General features: G+C 38.1%; 1 protein-coding gene across 1 annotated transcript; it reads right to left on the bottom strand.

Moving 5' to 3' along the window:
* Positions 1-14570: 14570 nt before the first annotated feature.
* On the bottom strand, positions 14571-19888 carry LOC130737639 (auxin efflux carrier component 3-like). The gene is made up of 6 exons (XM_057589454.1): positions 18413-19888; positions 17795-18080; positions 17551-17636; positions 15929-16086; positions 15318-15394; positions 14571-15215 (listed from the first exon to the last, which is right to left on the bottom strand). Exons 1-6 carry the CDS (start codon positions 19608-19610, stop codon positions 15149-15151), a joined length of 1872 nt encoding a protein of 623 aa, XP_057445437.1. The 5' UTR covers positions 19611-19888; the 3' UTR covers positions 14571-15148.
* Between the last annotated feature and the right edge of the window lie 299 nt (positions 19889-20187).

Genomic DNA, 20187 nt, shown 5'->3' with positions numbered 1-20187 from the left:
CATCCCTACGTTGTATATACCATTAAGGCTTAATTGCATTTTGGTCTCCCAACTATTGCCTTCCTGCGAAAATCGTCCCCAAACTTCAAAATTAGCAAAAACCGTCCTCAACGTTTACATGCCTTTGCAAAATTGCTCTGCTGTTTGCCTTCCGTGAGAAAACGAACGTGAGAAGCTGATGTGGCTCCCTCAAACGTGTCTCACGTTACTTTCTTGAAAGAGATTGATGACTGGACAAGTCACATGCTTCTCATGTGACCCTAAAAGGCTCCAACGGTCATCTCCTCCATCGTCTTCTTCACCATGGAGCCCTTAAAAGAGGGGTTTTTCATTCCTTGCCTCTCCCTCTGAATCACGATCTGCAGAACGAAGAAGAAGGCTATGTGAGCTCCTCCAAATGAAGGGTGGAAGGAAATGGGAGGTGGGTCTCAAAGTTTTGGCTCGTATTCTTGTTCACAGAGGAGGAAGGGAGGTCCGATTTGCGATTGTGGTTTTTGAGGCTCCTGTCATAACATAGGGCTTCCATTGTCATCAAATTCTAAACTAAATCAACAAAATAACAGTGGCACTTAGGCCTTCAATTGTCGTGAACACACACAGTAGAGTACTCCAGGGGCACTTAGGCCTTAACAACATTACAAAAACCTTAATTAGAGTCACAATGAGAATACCTTAATGAAAAAGTACACTTCCATTCCTAAGAAAACCTCCCCAGCTACTATATAATTTGATGAACGAGATAGATAACAGATACAAGAAGTTCAATAAGAATATCAGAGCGTACAACAATTTATTTTCGTTCACTTCACTTGGAGGCAAGCTAGAATCAGGTATAAATGATGGAAATGACCCTCCTTAGTTTATACAAAGTGGCCAAAATTATCATCGGATTGGAATCAGGTAAGCTAGAATCAGGTATACTAGCTGAAGGAGCTCCTCCTAAGTTTGCTCAACTATATATATATATGACACTCAGAATGAGTCTTCAAATAGAATGAAATATTTCAAGTATTTTGTGAACTATTTACAAAATTTTAAACAAAATCTATACCTTGATGTTATGGTTGTTGATGCTAAATTCGTATTTTCATTTTTATATCAGGTCGAGTACAAGGAAAAGTACTCTTGATCCCCCCTTAGTGATTTACTTGACTACAATGAATTGGCAAAAATGTTTCGGAGAGTTAGAGACCTTGTCGAGACAGATGGTTCTTCAAATTTATATCTCAGATTGTATCGTAACCGAACTAAGGATCCAAGAACATATAATATGCCCACAGCTGATGAGGTGACAACTTTGATTGTAGGTGATCTGGACTCAGTGAATGAAGGTAGAGATATTATTGTCAAGGGTACTGGCGGAGGTTTTCAACGACTTCTTGAAAAACACCCTTCTTACACCCCTCTTCAATATCCTTTATTATTTCCATATGGAGAAGATGATTTTAAGGAGAATATACCACTACGAGAAGATCACATGCAAGATGATTCCAAAAAGAGATACAAAGTTGCAATCAGGGAATTTATTTCATACCGGATCCAAGAAAGGGACATAGAGCACAGACATTTAGTGGGCACGAGTCGATTGTTTCAGCAATTTATTGTAGACTGCTACAATGTGATTGAATCAGATAGAATGTCTTATTATAGAAATAGTCAACAGAAGTTTCATTTAGATATATTTAGAGGTATGCAAGAAGTTGTATCTAGAAGAGATGTTCAACCCTCCTCTACTGGAAAACATGTAATTTTACCTCCTTCCTTCACAGGTGGGATGCGATACATGTTCAAAAATTGTCAAGATGGCATGGCTATTTGCAAAAGATTTATGTATCCAAATTTATTTATAACCATGACCTGCAATGCAAACTTGAAAGAAATTCAGGATTTTGTAACTCCAAGAGGTCTTAGGGCAGATGATCGACATGACATTGTTGCTAGAGTTTTCAAAATGAAGTTGAATGATTTTATGTCCAATGTGAAGAAAGGAAAAATATTTTGAGAAGCATAAGCAGGCAAACCTTTTAAATTTCTTTATTTTTATATTTTATAATTTTTTTTAATTTACTAATTGTTCTGTTAGTTACCTACATACTTCAAAACCTTTAAACGTATACAATTGAGTTCCAGAAAAGAGGGCTTTCCACATGCTCACATCTTAATATGGTTGCAAGGTAATAAGAAACTTAAAACAAGGGATAACATTGATAAGGTAATATCAGCTGAGTACCAGATCCTGTGTTAGATCCTGCTTTGTCAGCAACAATTTCAAATTATATGATGCATAGTCCATGTGGGTATGCTAACATGAATTCTCCTTGTTTGAAAAATGGAAAGTGTGAGAAATTTTTCCCAAAACAAATTCAGAGCTCAACTACAATTGATGAGTAAGTCTATCCTAAATACATGAGTAGAAATGCTAGAGTTAGTGTTACAAAGAAAGACATTGTAATGGATAATAGGTTTGTTGTACCTTAAAATCTAGATCACCTCATGAGGTGTTAGGTCCATATCAACGTGGAGTACTGTAACAAGTCAAACTCCATAAAACATTTGTTTAAATTTGTAAACAAAGGTCCTGATAGAGTTTCTATTGAAATTTATAATGGAGATACAGATTCAAATAAAGGAGAAGTTGTTGAGAAGTAGCGCGGAGAATTTTTGCATTTTATATTCATGACAAGTGGTCTCCTATTAATAAACTATAATTTCAACTTCCCAATGAGCAACCTGTTACTTTCAAAGATCACGAATGGATTGACATTGTCGTTGAAAGGAACCAGGATATGAACACTGACTTTGCTGCATGTTTCAAAGCAAATCAGGAATCCGAAATTGGGAAGGACCTAACATATGCAAAGTTTCCCCAAATGTTTGTTTATGATGAAGAGAAAAGATCATGGAGTTTCAGAAAGAAAGGATTTTGAATTAAGAGGTTGAATTATATTCGCATGAGTACTGGAGAACTATTCTATATGCAGATCCTTCTTAAAATTCAAAAGGGTTGTACAAGTTTTGACAGTATAAAAACTGTAAATGGGATAGTATACCAAACCTACAACGAAGCGTACTAAATCTTGGACTTGTTGAAAGATGATAGAGAATACATAGATGGAATAAAGAGCCAAGTGATCTTGGGTCTGGACACCAATTAAGACGATTATTTGTCATGTTATTGTTAATGAACACATTAGCAAACTAAATGAAATGCGGGAAGCTACATGGAAATTGCTAGCATATGGAATTTTATATCAAACAGGGAGATTTCTTCAAATACTAGGTATGTAACTGAAGAAACTCATTTAAACCATATGAAATTAGTTTTTTAAATAAGTAACTAATAATTTAAATATCTTCCACAAGTAATTTCAAATTTGATTATTATTTCTTCAGACTTGGAAATTAGTGATGATGACTTAAGAAACGTGTGTCTGATAGAGATTGACAAATTGCTCCTGCGTAATGGGAGATTTCTCAAGAATTTTGATTGTTTACCTTATCCTGAATCTTCTGATCTACATCTATTTGAAAACAGGTTCATAGTAGAAGAACTTAACTACGATCGAGATGAGATGTCTGCCAAGTGCACAAATTTGCTAAATTTAATGACAGATGAACAAAAACAAGTCTATAATAAGATATTGGAATCTGTTTTGTCTGATTGTGCTGGTTTTTTCTTTTTATATGGATACAGAGGAACATGGAAAACTTTTATTTGGAACGCATTTTCAGCAAGTCTAATGTCTAGAGGATTGATTATTCTGAATGTAGCTTTCGAGGATTTTGCTTCGTTATTACTACTAGGGGAGAACTGCTCATTCAAGATTGTGTATTCCACTTCAGGTGAATGATGTATCTACATGAAATATTAAACAAGGAAGCTTACGAGAAAATTTACTTTTGCGGACTATGTTGATTATATGGAATGAAGCGACCATGTTGAACAAGTTTTGTTTTGAAGCCCTGGACAGAACATTGAGGGATTTGATGAGAGCACAAGATGAAACCAACGCAGACAAACTGTTGGTACATGTTGCCTTGCATTTTGTCAAAACAACCGATTGTCGAAGCAGATTCCGTGGCATCTGATTCCGTGTAGCTAGGGCATCAGTCCTTAGCTTGAGTTTTGATTGTGGGTTGTTATTTGTTGAAACAATCTTTGTTAAAAGATTGATTTCTATCTTTACTTGTGCAATAAGTAAACCGAATCTATCAAGATTGCGTTTTGAATTGCTGTTGCTGCAATCTGTTTCTTCAGCCCATGCTAACCCTAGAGCCCATGCTACCGCTGCTGAAGTCTATAAAAGTATGAAGACCTAAAACTTGAAGATCACCGAAGCTAAGAGAGAGAGATCGAGTGTTTTAGGATTTGTTATTGTGCTTTGTCCTTTGTTAGTTGTGAATCCTCTTTGCTCACTGATTCTATAAAGCAAAGAAGGGTTCTATGTGTTTGATTGCGTTCAAACTCTGATTGTTCATTGTATTCACTAATCATTGTGGCAGTGATTGAGAGAAAGTGAGAGGGGCTCTCATACTTAGGTTGAGATTCTAAGTAGAAATACACTGGGTAGATTAGGAAGTGAACTATGAACTGTTGTGTTAATGAGTGTCTGTAATTCCTGATTCTTGAGATAGTGGATTTCCTTTCTTTGGGTGCAAACCCTCCAGACGTAGGTGAAAGTTTTTCACTGAACTGGGTTATCAATTCTTGTGTTTTGTTGTTTCTGGTTTAAGTTCTGTTTTTACTGTTAAGCGATTGTCGAACCTATTGTCCTAGCATCGTGCAGGACATTCGTACTACAGGGAACCTGAATTACAATTGGCATTAGAGCAGGCACCCTGTTCTGGTTGGGTGAGCTCCAGGGAGTTTTATTCAAGTTCTCATGGATAACAAGGAGGGAGGATCAGTCAATAGGCCACCCATTCTGGATGGTACTAACTATGACTACTGGAAGGTTCGCATGATAGCCTTTCTCAAGTCAATTGACAACAAGACTTGGAAAGCTATTGTCAAGGGTTGGAAGCACCCCACTAAGGCTGAGGTTGAAGGCACCTCTACTACTGTTGTGGAGAAACCTGAAGAGGAATGGACCAGTGTTGAAGATGAAGCTGCTCTTGGAAACTCAAAGGCTCTAAATGCTATCTTTAATGGAGTTGACAAGAATATGTTTAGGCTGATCAATACGTGTACTGTGGCAAAGGATGCTTGGGAAATTCTGAAGACTGCACATGAAGGAACTACTCGAGTAAGGATGTCAAGACTTCAGATGCTCACTACTCAATTTGAAAATTTGATGATGACTGAAGAAGAGACTATCTCAGAATTCCACATGCGTGTCCGTGACTTGTCTAATGATTCATTTGCTTTGGGAGAACCTATGTCAGATGAGAAGCTTGTAAGGAAGATCTTGAGATCACTTCCTCAGAAATTTGCTATGAAAGTCACTGCAATTGAGGAGGCTCAAGACATTGAGAACATGAAGGTCGATGAACTTATTGGCTCTTTGCAGACATTTGAGTTGAAACTGAGTGGGAAGTCTGAAAAGAAGAATAAGAGTATTGCTTTTGTGTCAAACACTGATGAAGGTGATGATGAAGACTGTGAGGGTGAAAATCTTTCTGAGGCTTTGGCTATGCTAGCAAAAAAATTCAAAAGAGCATTGAGAAAGATTGACAAAAGAACCAGGCCTAATGTCCAGGACATGAAGTTCGACAACAAACCCAAGTTTTCTAATTCACAGAGGAAGACCAAAGAAGAAGAAAGATCTATTCAGAATAAAGGAGTGCAGTGTCATGAATGTGAAGGATATGGCCATATCAGGTCTGAATGTGCCACCTATCTAAAGAAGCAGAAGAAAGGTATGATGGTAACTTGGTCAGATGAAGACACTGAAGATGAGGAGGAGATATCTGCAAACAAAGTCAATGCTTTCTCTGGAACCATCTATGAGTCTGATACAAGTGATGAAGACATTACAGATGAGGAACTGGCTGAGACTTACAAGCTGCTACATATCAAGTGGGAAGAAGCATGTAAACTTGTGAGAGAAAAGCAAAGTGAGATAGAACAACTTGTCTCTCAGAATGAAAGGCTGAAAGAGCTCAGCACAAAGCTGAAGGAAGATCTGGAGGAATGGCAAAGTAAGTTTAATAATGCTGATGTTATGGAAAAGGCTAATCTAGTGTTGATTAATGCAGGACTTCAAGAGGAAGTGGCAACTCTGACAAGAAAGCTTGAAGCTACTCACAAATCTGTTAGAATGCTGAACAGTGGTTCTGATATGCTTGATGAAATTCTGAAAGAAACCAGTAAGCAAGGAAGGAGTTTCAAGGGAATTGGCTTTGACTACAGGACATCTAACAAAGAAGATCAGAAAGGATCAAAGAAATTTGTTTCTGCTATAAAACAAACTGAATTCAAGAAGACTAGGAATTATCAGTTGTCAGACCCATTGTCTCGACATGTGCCTCAGCATGTGAACCCTCAGCTTAAGGTTGGCAAAACTGTGCCTTGGAAGTGTCACTATTGTGGTAGGAATGGTCATATAAAGCCCTACTGCTTCAAGTTATATGGCTATCCTCAGATGCACAATAATATCAAGTCTACAAAGCCTATTCAGATGAGGCAGCTATATATGGAAGCCCAATGGTGAAATCAAATGTCAGGTAGCCTACACATCGTTCAGAGCATCGTCAAAGGAAGACTGGTATTTTGACAGTGGCTGCTCAAAGCACATGACAGGGAACAAGAGTTTTTTACAAGACATCAGAAGTCACTCAACCAACTATGTTACCTTTGGAGATGGAGCTAAAGGAAAGATCAAGGGAGTAGGAAAGCTTGTTAGCACAGAATCTCCTAACTTGAATAATGTATTACTTGTCAATGGTTTAATTGCAAATCTGATCAGCATAAGCCAACTGTGTGACCAAGGGTATGATGTGAAGTTCAATAAAATAGAATGTGTTGTGACCACTGATGAGGACAAAATTGTGATGAGAGGAATCAGATCAAAAGACAACTGTTATATGTGGACATCAGAAGAAAAAGCTCATGTTTCTAGATGTTTGTTAACTAAAGAAGATGAGGTGAATGTATGGCACCAAAGACTAGGACATCTCAACTACAGGAGCATGCAAAAATTATTGCTCGGCTGATGGAGCAATAAGAGGACTGCCCAGTTTGAGCTTGGGAGAAGGAAAGCTATGTAGAGAATGTCAGATTGGTAAGCAAACGAAAGTGCCTCACAAGATGCTCCAGCATCAGACCACGACAAAGGTTCTGGAATTGCTTCACATGGATCTCATGGGTCCCATGCAGGTTGAAAACTTGGGAGGAAAAAGGTATGTGTTTGTCTGTGTAGATGACTTTTCAAGGTATACATGGGTTGAATTTATATGAGAAAAATCAGAGACTTTTGAAATATTCAAGAACCTATGTTTGAGACTTTAGAATGAGAAGGACTGTGTGATTGTGAGAATCAGAAGTGATCATGGAAGGGAGTTTGTGAATTCAAAATTCTTGGAGTTCTGTGGAACAGAAGGTATTAGCCATGAGTTTTCTGCCCCCATCACTCCACAGCAGAATGGAATTGTTGAAAGAAAAAATAGAACTCTCCAGGAATCAGCTAGAGTAATGTTACATGCTAAGAAGATTCCACACCAGTTCTGAGCTGAAGCTATGAGTACTGCCTGTTACATACACAACAGAGTCACCATCAGGGCAGGGACATCCTCTACACAGTATGAGCTATGGAAAAGGTAGAAAGCCTTCTGTAAAATACTTTCATATATTTGGAAGTAAATGCTATATCCTTGCAGATCGTGATCCTAGGAGGAAGCTTGATCCAAGAAGTGATGAAGGGATTTTCTTGGGGTATTCTATGAACAGCAAAGCTTACAGAGTTTTTAATTCTCGCACAAGGACCATGATGAAATCTGTGAATGTGACTGTGGATGATGAACCAAGCAAGAAGGAAGAAGCAGTTTTGAATGAAGATGATGATGGTGCTGATGTTCCAGCCGATGCTCCGGCAACCGCCCTCGACAATGAGTCAGAAACAAGTGCTGATGAAAAGGAAGACAAATATATCCCATCAAACAAAGCTCCATCAATTAGGGTTCAAAAGAATCACCCTCAAGAAAACATTATTGGTAATCTTCAAGAAGGGGTGACTACCAGATCCAGAAGTATAATTGCTCACAGTTGTTTCATCTCTAAGATAGAACCCAAGAATGTCAATGAAGCTCTCACTGATGAATACTGGATAAATGCTATGCAAGAGGAGCTAGAGCAGTTCAGGAGAAATGAAGTGTGGGAGTTAGTGCCTAGGCCTGAAGAAGTAAACATCATAGGCACCAAGTGGATCTTCAAGAACAAATCAGATGAAACTGGAACAGTCACAAGGAATAAAGCAAGGCTAGTTGCTCAAGGATATACTCAGATAGAAGGAGTTGATTTTGATGATACTTTTGCTACAGTAGCTAGACTGGAATCTATAAGACTCTTGTTAGGTGTTGCTTGTCTCTTGAAGTTCAGACTTTATCAGATGGATGTGAAGAGTGCTTTTCTAAATGGCTATTTGAGTGAAGAAGTTTATGTTGAAAAACCTAAAGGATTTACAGATCCACATCATCCAGATCATGTGTACAAGTTGAGGAAAGCCTTGTATGGCTTGAAGCAAGCTCCTAGGGCTTGGTATGAAAGGTTAACTGAGTTCCTTGTAAGCAATGGTTACTGTAAGGGTGGAATTGATAAAACTCTGTTTGTGAAGAATGACAAAGGTAAGCTCATGATAGCACAGATTTATGTGGATGACATTGTTTTTGGTGGAATGTCGAACTCAATGGTGGAGCATTTCGTCCGACAAATGAAATCTGAGTTTGAGATGAGCTTAGTTGGTGAATTGAATTATTTTCTAGGGCTACAAGTCAAGCAAATGGAGGATTCTATATTCATATCACAGAGTAAGTATGCTAAAGGCTTAGTAAAAAAGTTTGGTCTTGAAAAGGCTGGTCACAAGAGAACTCCTGCTGCTACACACATCAAACTGTCCAAGGATGAGCAAGGAGAAGATGTTGATTAAAGTCTCTATAGAAGCATGATTGGAAGCTTGTTGTATCTTACTGCTAGCAGACCAGATATCACCTTTGCAGTTGGTGTATGTGCAAGATACCAAGCAGCTCCTAAGGTTAGTCATCTGCTACAGGTCAAGAGAATTATCAAGTACATCAATGGCACAAGTGACTATGGTATTCTCTATACTCATGATACAAATTCTTCTTTAGTTGGATTATGTGATGCAGATTGGGCAGGAAGTGCAGATGATAGAAAGAGCACATCTGGTGGATGTTTCTTCTTGGGGAATAATTTGATTTCATGGTTTAGCAAGAAGCAGAATTGTGTCTCACTGTCTACAGCTAAAGCAGAGTATATTGCAGCAGGAAGTAATTGTACTCAACTCATGTGGATGAAGCAAATTCTGAAAGAGTATGATGTTGAACAGGATGTCATGACATTGTACTGCGACAATCTCAGTGCTATCAATATTTCCAAGAACCCCATACAACATAGCAGGACCAAGCATATTGACATTAGACATCATTTTATTAGAGATTTGGTGGAGGATAAAATTGTCAATTTGGAGCATGTTACAACTGACAAGCAATTGACTGATATTTTCACAAAACCCCTTGATGCAATCACTTTTGAAAAATTAAGGGGAAGTCTAGGGATTTGTCTTTTTGATGCGTAGCAATTAGCGTGTCCCATTGTGTTAACGGCTAGTTTATTTTTGCTCATCATTAACTGCCGTTGTGACATCAGTAGAGAGAAAGTTACTTCAAGGTTCACTTGCCCTACAACTACCTCCAACGGGCAAATTGTGGTATCGCAACCGCTTGTTCATCTATTTTCTTCAAGACTCATTCTCTCTCGTTTGCAATTTTTCTTCATTGTTCTGTGCTCTGTTTGCGTTTCATCTCATTTCATCATGTCTCAAAGTTCAGGAAAGAATGACTCTGTCAAGGCAAAGATTGAAAGAACTGCTAAAGGAGTGAAATGCATGGGTTTGAAGTGTGGTTCTTCCCAACCTTCTACAGTGTCAAAGAAAGCTCATAGGAAGACAAAGACAAGATACCCAGCAAGAAAGACCTACATGTCCAAGGTTCAAAACAAAGAACCCACCAATCTGGGTCTAAGGAGATTTCTGCCAAAGAAAATTATGGAAAGGATTCCACCTCTCATGAAGATTCAGGCGATGCTACCCAGCCTGATATCTCTGTATCATCCTCTTCAAAGGATGTTGATCCAAAGAATGGCAATTCTGAGGATACCAATTCTGCATAACTAACCCAGGCTCCAGCCCCTGTTCAGGACATCTGTGATGATGATTCTAATGATGAGCCCCTGGTTAAATCCATTCCTGATAGCATTGCTGCCAGAATGAAAAGAAAAAGAAGGGTCTCTACTCCAGAAGTCACTCCTACTCCACCAAAGAGATCCAAGTCATCTCCTGCAACCTACAAATCTAGACAAGCGAGTGTGAAGAATAAGGGAAAGCAAAAGGCTGTCAAGACTCCGAGTGAGAAGAAGAAAAGAAAGATTCCAGTTGATGTTAAAGAATCTGAGTCAGATGCTGAAACCGATGTCCAGGACATTCGACCCTCTGAGAAAAAGAAGTTTTCTGGTAAGCGTATTCCTCAAAATGTTCCTCCTGTTCCCATTCATAGAGTGTCTTTTCATTTAGAAGAGAATGTTCAGAAGTGGAAGTTTGTTTGCCAGAGGAGAATGGCCAAGGAAAGGGAAGTTGGTTCTGATGTTCTTGAATGTAAGGATGTTATTGCTCTTATTGAGAAGGCTGGTCTGATGAAGACAATTCAGAATGTTGGAAGGTGCTATGAGAAGCTTGTGAGAGAGTTCTTGGTGAATCTCTCTGTGGATGTTGGACTTCCTGAGAGTGATGAATTCAGGAAGGTTTTTGTGAGGGCTGAATGTGTTGTGTTCTCACCTGCTGTGATAAATCAAGCACTTGGAAGAAGTGCTATTGAATTTGCTGATGAGGAAGTCTCCATGGATGATGTTGCCAAGGAACTTACTGCTGGTTATGTGAAGAAGTGGCCCAGCAAGAAGTTGTTGTCCACTGGGAATCTTACTGTGAAGTATGCAATCCTTAACAGGATTGGTGCTGTGAATTGGGTTCCTACACAACATACCTCTGGTGTTTCTGCATCTCTTGCCAAATTGATCTATAGGATTGGCAAGTCTATTGCTTTTGATTTTGGAACTTTTGTGTTTGAGCAGACATTGAAGCATGCTGATACTTGTGCTGTGAAGCTTCGTGTTTCATTTCCTTCACTTCTCACTGAGATCATTCTCAAGCAGCATCCTCAGATTCTCAGGGCTGATGAAGTGGCTATGTTTCGTGGAGTTCCAATCACCTTGGATCAACGTTTGTTTATGGAGCCACATGTCCTAGACATTGCCATGCCAACCAGTAGGACATCTGCTCCTCCTGTGACTGAATTTGGCACTCAGGCCATAATTGCTGAATTACAAGAAGTCTCCAAGGCTTTGCAGGAGACAATCAGGGTGAGCACTACCAGGAAGCTCAAGGTTGATGCTTTGCTACTCAAGCTCCAAGAAGAAGAACGTCAAGGTGGTGAGCAAAGTGCTGCTGCTACAGCTGCTCAGGATGAGAGTCATGAAGAGGAGGAAGGATCTGCAGAGAGTGCATCAGAAAGTGCAGAAGAGTTTGGAGCGGCGTCCAGTTCTAAAGACTAGTTTGCCATGTTCTTTTGCTATTTTCTTTTGTTTTTGGATGAATTTATGCACCCTTTGCAAATTTGTGCTAAAAAGGGGGAGTAGTTTGTGTAGAAGTTTGATTGAAGATTCTATCTGCTCTATGGTCTGTAATATTTTGTGCTACTACTATGAAGACATATGATCCTACTGTGACTATGAAGACATATGATCCTACTGTGAAGTTGCTTCTGTGCAGCCTATGTGTGTTGTGCTAGTGTTAGCTTTGGTCTGTTTAATTTGAAGACAAGTTCAAAACAATGACTATGTTTGTTTCAAGTTGCATTTTCAGGTGTTGAGTGTATAGCTTATGCGCTGCTAGCTTCTGATAGTAGTATTTCTGATATGTTGATGTTCAAGCTGATCTATTTTGGTGTCATCATATGCTAAGGCCTGATTGTACTTATGGTTGTGTGTTTGTGCTGCTAAGTGTTGATTCTCTGACTAAGGGGGAGAATTGATTCTCTAATCCTCTATTTTTATCCTCTCTGGGTTATGTGTTGTTTTAGACAAAATTTGACAAAGGGGGAGATTGTTGGTACATGTTGCCTTGCATTTTGTCAAAACAACCGATTGTCGAAGCAGATGCCGTGGCATCTGATTCCGTGTAGCTAGGGCATCAGTCCTTAGCTTGAGTTTTTATTGTGGGCCCTCTGAAGATTTACTGAAGATATGTTTTTGAGTTACTTGAGGAGCAAATAGCTTTTCCAGAAGGGTTTTGATTGTGGGTTGTTATTTGTTGAAACAATCTTTGTTAAAAGATTGATTTCTATCTTTACTTGTGCAATAAGTAAACCGAATCTATCAAGATTGCGTTTTGAATTGCTGTTGCTGCAATCTGTTTCTTCAGCCCATGCTAACCCTAGAGCCCATGCTACCGCTGCTGAAGTCTATAAAGGATGAAGACCTAAAACTTGAAGATCACCGAAGCTAAGAGAGAGAGAGATCGAGTGTTTTAGGATTTGTTATTGTGCTTTGTCCTTTGTTAGTTGTGAATCGTCTTCGCTCACTGATTCTATAAAGCAAAGAAGGGTTCTGTGTGTTTGATTGCGTTCAAACTCTGATTGTTCATTGTATTCAGCAATCACCGTGGCAGTGATTGAGAGAAAGTGAGAGGGGATCTCATACTTAGGTTGAGATTCTAAGTAGAAATACACTGGGTAGATTAGGAAGTGAACTATGAACTGTTGTGTTCATGAGTGTCTGTAATTCCTGATTCTTGAGATAGTGGATTTCCTTTCTTTGGGTGCAAACCCTCCAGACGTAGGTGAAAGTTTTTCACTGAACTGGGTTAACAATTCTTGTGTTTTGTTGTTTCTGGTTTAAGTTCTGTTTTTACTGTTAAGCGATTGTCGAACCTATTGTCCTAGCATCATGCAGGACATTCGTACTACAGGGAACCTGAATTACACAAACCATTTGGTGGCAAAGTGGTAGTGCTTGGAGATGAGTTTAGGCAGATCTTACCTGTTATTTTGAAAGGATCCAGACAAGATATTGTTAACCATCAATTTATCTCAATTATGGAAGCATTGTAAGGTGTTGAAGTTAACTGCAAATATGAGATTAAGAACTCCTGGATCCCCAGAACTTGCAGCTAATATAAAGGCATTTGCAAATTGGATTCTTCAAATTGGCAATGGTCAATTTGAATCGGATGAGAGTGGAGAAGCTGATGTAGACATACCTGCTGATTTGTTAGTTGAGCCAAATGATAATCCTATTCTTGATATGGTTAATTTTGCATATGCAGATCTCTTGACTAACATGGAAGATTACAAGGTCTTTTGAAGAGAGATGCATATTGTGTCCGACTCTTGAATTAGTTGAGACGATGAATGATTTTATGCTAAGCTTAATTCCGGGTGAACCAAAATAGTACTTTAGTTCAGATACAACTTGCAAGTCTGATGCGGATTCAGAGATACACTCAGAGTGGTTTACTTCTGAGTTTTTAAATGATATAAAGTGTTATGGAATTCCAAATCACAATTTGAGTTTAACGAAAAGAGCTACCAATAATGTTATTGAGGAATATAGATCAGTCGGCTGAGTTATGCAATACAACTCGCCTCATAGTTATTGGTACCATTGTGTTAACAGGAACTAATATTGGTGAAAAAATATTTATTGGAAGAATGAGTCTGGTACCTAATGATTCAGACTACCCATATAAATTTGAAAACGACAGTTGCTAATTTATACCTATTTTGCTATGACGATCAACAAAAGCAAAGGACAATCTTTATCACATGTTGGACTCTTCCTTCCTCGACATGTTTTTTTAAGTAATACAATCTTGAAGTTAGCAACGATAAATACAATATTAAGACTTTACGTACTCACTTATTTTTCAAAAAGAATAAGTTAGAAATAAGGTTATTTCAATATGCTCCCAAATGTGTGTATAGTATAATAATAATAATATTATTATTATAATGTGCGTGCGGGTATGGGCGAGTTGGGTACTATAATACCCATACCCGCGCCCATATCCACTACTTTTTGTGGGGATTTACCCATGCCCAACCCCATACCACTTCATACCCATTTAGCGGGTATTTACCCTATCCATGATGAGCATTTTTTGCGGGTACCCAAAACCCATTGCCATCCCTACTATTGACCTTTTCAGAAACTAATTTAAATATTATTATTATATCTAACCACATGCAAAAGATGGCGTACATTTGGTGTAAAAATTTAACACCGTCCCATAAGGATCTATTGAAGAATTTTTTTAAATTAGTCAGAAAAACCTAACTAAAATACATAACAAAAGGTAGACATCAAACTTAAATAATTGCTGGATACATGGACAATCACAAGACAAAAGACCAACAATAATAATAATCATCATTAAAAGTTGAAAAAAAATTGTTGTTTCCTCATCTTAATTTTCCATTACCATTCCCTTCACCTTATTCAACCATCTCTTGAAGTTGACAACCTAAACAATTTTTCTCATAAAATTTGTATATGATGATAGAGAGGGGACCATTTCTATATATCCCTGACTTTGATTAAGCTACTAGCTTAGCTTTCCCCTGTTTTCCTGTGTTATGCCTCCCATTCTATACTTGCGCTACTTCCTCAATGAGGGTGTACAAAATTTCCATCATCTTCAAAATGTGGCAATTTTTCACAAGTTTCCAAAATTTTGGTAACTTGGAATGATAACATCGATGTGTTGGTGAAATTACTAGTTAAGGAAAAATTCTCCTCCTTATGAATAGAATAATACTTCACTGTGCTTCCCATGCATGTTTACTAGCTCCCAAAGTATCAAATGGTTTAAATCTTTAGCTTAATTTTTCCTTGTATGTTTATGATTACCATGGAATTAGATATTTACAACCCAAGGAGTATGTAGTAGACTAGAGTAATTGGAAGTGCAATTAGCATCCCAAATATAACCCTGCAATTTCAATTTATTGGAAAACGGTCAATTTCTAATTCTTTACTTGAGATAAATGGAGAATATGATGACGAAAATAAGGAGGCCGGTTTGATTGCTCACGCTGTACTAAGAATTGCTGGATGGACATTGTACTCCTTGGCAAACACAAATGGAACAATCCCTTGTGGAAGTGCAGCCTGTTTTCAACCACAACATTTCTGTAAGGCAAAATCGTCAAAAGTAGACCTAGATTGATCCTTTAATTAATTGTAATTCAAACAATCATAAAATGTTTGTGATTAATTAATAAAAAAATCATATTTAATAATGGTGAGCACGACTTGAAATCAAGGTGCATGAATGCAATTGGACTCGCGACTTGTTGAAGTATTCGTGACGACAATTGTGCTCATATTAGGGATGGAAATCTCCCGTCCTTATTTGGTGTCACTTTCTTTATCCTACCCATCTTTTTAATTATAATGAGGCACAATTTAATTGGTGGGACAAAAAATGTAATACCAAATAAGAGTGCATTTATCAAATTTTCATAAATTTCAATTATTGCGATGTATCCACATCATTATCACATTTTAATTTAAAACATTGACAGTTTGTAAAGAAATAACTGGAAAACCAAGGAATGTTTTGTAAACATTGACCGTTTGAATTGATTAGTATTCATTCATTATCTTCATGTTAAGACAAAATAGGAAGTTAAAATTGATAACCTGAACAATAGCTACATGTAGAAGGGTACCACGTAGGCCAACAGCGATGGAAGCTGCTGCCATTACTGCTGGACCTGTAAGGAATCTAATAGCCATGGCAAATGTGGCTACAGAGTTCCCACATGCAATTATCTTGGGTTGAAGAGCCATAAAAAGACCTACAATACAAACATCAAACCCAACCACCAAATCAAACTCAATCTTCAAATAAAAGCATAGAAAATAAAAATAAAAATTGACAAAAGGACAATAGTGCATGTTTGAAAATGTTTCAAACAATTGATTCTAAGTGAAAATTTATTCGTGAGAGAAGCTTCAGTATATAGTTTTTTAATGGCACAATGAATTATGAGGAAGATAAGTTCATCCAAGCATGCGAGAAGATATTCCAATACAAAGAAGCTTAGGAAATGTGACAAAAAGGTGAGTTCAGATGAATATTGGAGTGTGTATAGAAAAACGGTTTGTTGGGAGATTATTGAGAAGTTCTACATTAGTTAGAAATATGCTCAAAATAGCCTGCTTCTTATATGTGGGAAGACAATCCTCACCTTCTGACCTAGGTTTTAGAAAGCCTAACACTATCCCAAAAACTAATTTAGAAGCAAAAGTTGCTCTACCATTTATAATAACTATATAAAAAAATATGCTAATAGATATCTCAACGGAGTCAAAAACTCATTTGAATGATTTCTATTGGCTGAGTGCCACGCTTGGTGAAAAAAAACATTGTACACATCCCAAAAGCCAATATAGAAAATGAAAGATGTATTGGACTTTGTGATTCCATTAAATCAACCACCTTTATGCCTAATTGGGGTCCAAAATGGTAGCCGTCACCACCACCTTTGTCTATAGCTTGTGGAGCACAAGGGAACGTTGTTAATATCACAGGGTCCCATGTGTCGGGGACATTATGCTCAACAAGTGAACATCGTTTGGGTCATGGTACTTGGTAACAACCATCACGAGAATGAATGGCCATGAGTTGTTTGTTTACTTGCTTTGTCCCGAATCCAAGGATTTTATAGATTCATACATATCCATTCAATCATGTTGCACGATTGAATTTACTACACCTCTTTTCATAATTAAGACAAAGCAATGGCATAATACGGAGGATCAACATCATATGACAATGCCAATTATAAATTTATCAATTTTTCTCTTTAGCATCTCATCCATGTAATACTTGAGTTCTTATACACGGACACATAAATTTTCTCATCACATTTCTAACACACAATTTAGCGGATTTTTTTAACCACTAATAAATTTTACAGCAGTTAAAAGCCTCGCTACATTATATGTTGGATAGGTATTGAGAAAATCTATGTGTCTACGAATTATTTCCGTTAATACTTATGTAAAGAGATATTGACAAATAAATTTAACATGTAGAATCCTCATCCAGGGTGTTATAGCAACTGACATATATTTATAAATCAAAACCACTGCATATATCCAGGGTACTAAACATTGCATTATCCATTCTTATTCTTAGTCTATTATATAATAATCATACCCAAATTGGAGGCACTAAAACAATTATCAATTTTTGTGAAGTTATTGTAAGAATATAATAAGAATTTAGAGGAATAGATTAATTTGCAACCACTCACCTAAACTGAACATAGCCATGCCAAGACCAGCATCAGACAGTATGGAAATTGATTTCTCTATTATTTTGGGCATATGCACATCCCACCTACAAGTCATAATAACCATGTCAAACACCTATAATAATACAGTAATAATCAAAAGTATTTTTTTTTTCGGAAAAGAAAAGTGCTATTGCTGATTTTGCAATTATCATAGTCTAATGGTTAAACCTTTTCTCTTTGATGTGAAATTGGGTAAACGTACCTAAAGGCAATGAGGGACCAAATGAGACCAATGAGGCTAGAGTATGTGTTGGGATTGCGGATAAGCTTCCTCCACACCATGATAAGAATGAGACGGGTCATCACACTCGCCGGAGGCATGTGTTTCCCGGTGCCAGACTCGGCGGCTCCAGCAGCCTTAGGGTGGAGCTCTGTGGCGGACCTCGGGCCAAGCTTGTTGAGACCATTGGGCCCCTCTTTCTCTCTCTCTTCCTCCACTACTTTTTCTCCCACCTTTCCACTGAACTTGAACTCTTCCCCACCAAGTTCTGGAGCAGATCCATCATCACAGAAATAATAACTTTAGAAAAAGATGAAAATCCTATACTAACTTAAATATTGAAGTAACATGTTTTAAATATCTTTTTCCGGTAATCAAGTTTGGTTATAATAAAGTCACATTATACTTGCTTTTGCATTAGCTTCGGTAGTCGTTATTAAAGTTATCCAAACAAATTATTTTGCTTAATTTCAATCTCACACTTTTGATTTAATTATGCAAACATATAACTCACCTCATTTCAAACTTCCACTTTGAATGAAAATTAAATTTTACAAAATTTGCATTCCAAATTAATTAAGGAATGCTTAATTATATTACCTTTGTTGGTGGGTTCCCTACTTTGATTATTACTGTGCTCATCAGCCACCATCATCCTGATCTCTTTAGCCTCCTGATCCGGTTGCTGGGAGGTTCCAAATGTGTTGAGGCCAGCACTTTCCGAAATCGGAGACGCGCTTGAGCTCCACACAAACATGTGCAGCTCCTTAGCATCATTTGCAGCCTTGTTTGCTAATGGAACGGCCTGATGTTGTTGCTGTTGCTGCAAATTCTGGTTCTGGCTTATCAAAGCTTTTGTGTTGGTTGTAGTGGTGGTGGAGAATTCCGGGTTGGGTTGCGGGTAAAACCCGAATCGGGGGGAACTTCCAGTAACTCCAGTACAATTTTCTTCAAAATTGGAGGGTCTTGGAGTAGGACCACGAGAGGATTGAACAGAGTACATATCATTGGGTCCGAAATTAGAATGCCTGGGCTGATAACCCATCATGGAGAAAAATTCCCCATGGTTAAAGTTGGAGCCTCGCGGAGTGGAGCTTAGACTGTAAATCTCAGCTCCAGTAAGGTTCGATGGTCGAGGAGTGGTCATCATGAATGACCTCTTTGACGCGTTGGACTTTCTCACGACGATGCGGAGCTTCCCATCCTCTCGGATCTCCGCATCAGTCTCAAGAAAGTCTCGACCGTCAAGAGAAACCACGTCGGAGTCAACCTTGAATGACACAATTGAGGCTGCGGTTTCAGGAAACTGCTCCATGATGAGCAGCTTTGCACCGCGGTACTCAAAGAGGAATAAGAGGAGGGTGTACCATATGATGCATTGGAGTACAACCACTTGGACCATGAGGGTGCCCGAGTAATCGCCGTACATAGCGATTAACAAGGGGATCCCCATGACGAGGGTGTTGGGCAGAGTGGTAAGAGAGAAGATGGTGATCATCCATTCAAGGCTACCATTTTTGGTGAAATTTGTCCACAGAAACAAGGCAAAGAGCATGATTATTTTCTGAAGTGTATCTGCAGCGATGAACCTGAAGTTCATTTCGTAAGGGTTGTTGGTGGAAATGAAATGGAAGGAAAGGAGTGGAACCGCGAATACGGCCACGAAACGGTTTATGCCGGAACATTGGTCCGGTGAGAATATCTTCCACCAACGGACAGAACCATATGCTAAGATCATGGCTACATATAAAGGGACAACAGCTGTTAGGACAGTGTATAGATCTTTCCAAGTAATCATCTTTTTTTTGTTGGGTTTTATGTTTTTCTGGAGGTTGGTTTTGTGGGTTAAGGTGGAATGATGTTTGAAAATAAAAAGAGATGAGAAAGATGAAATAAAAAAGAAGAAATGAGAAACCGTTAGTTAACAAACATGGAGTTGGAGGAGTTGTATGTATGCCATTCGTGAAGAATTGTGGTGAGTACTCTGCAGCTGCTGTGTGTGTTTATGAGAAGATGATGTTTTGGAAAGAGAAAGTGAGAAAGTGTCAGATGGAGTGAGAGTATGTGTGTACTTATAGAGTGTAGGAAGGAGTAACTGGCATACTATAAACTCAATTTAGTATATGTTTAGATACACCATAGACTTTAGTTTTAGAAGAAAAATTGATTTTGAGAAAAGCTACTTCCAATAGCATTTGTGGTAAGTGAATTGATTCTGAAAATTTGAAATGTGCATCCAAACATGTCCTTGTTTGAATCCTCATTTTTGCTGTTTTTGACAGGATCATCCTCATTAATTACAAGCCAATTTCATTCCGGGAGAGATTTTCATGTGTTAATTTTATATGCAACACGATTTGAAAAAATTTATAAAT

The sequence above is a fragment of the Lotus japonicus genome, chromosome 2 (assembly GCF_012489685.1).
Source record: "Lotus japonicus ecotype B-129 chromosome 2, LjGifu_v1.2".
NCBI classification, from domain to species: domain Eukaryota; kingdom Viridiplantae; phylum Streptophyta; class Magnoliopsida; order Fabales; family Fabaceae; genus Lotus; species Lotus japonicus.
The sequence above is the reverse complement of the archived record's forward strand: the minus strand, read 5'-3'. Positions and strand labels throughout refer to the sequence as shown.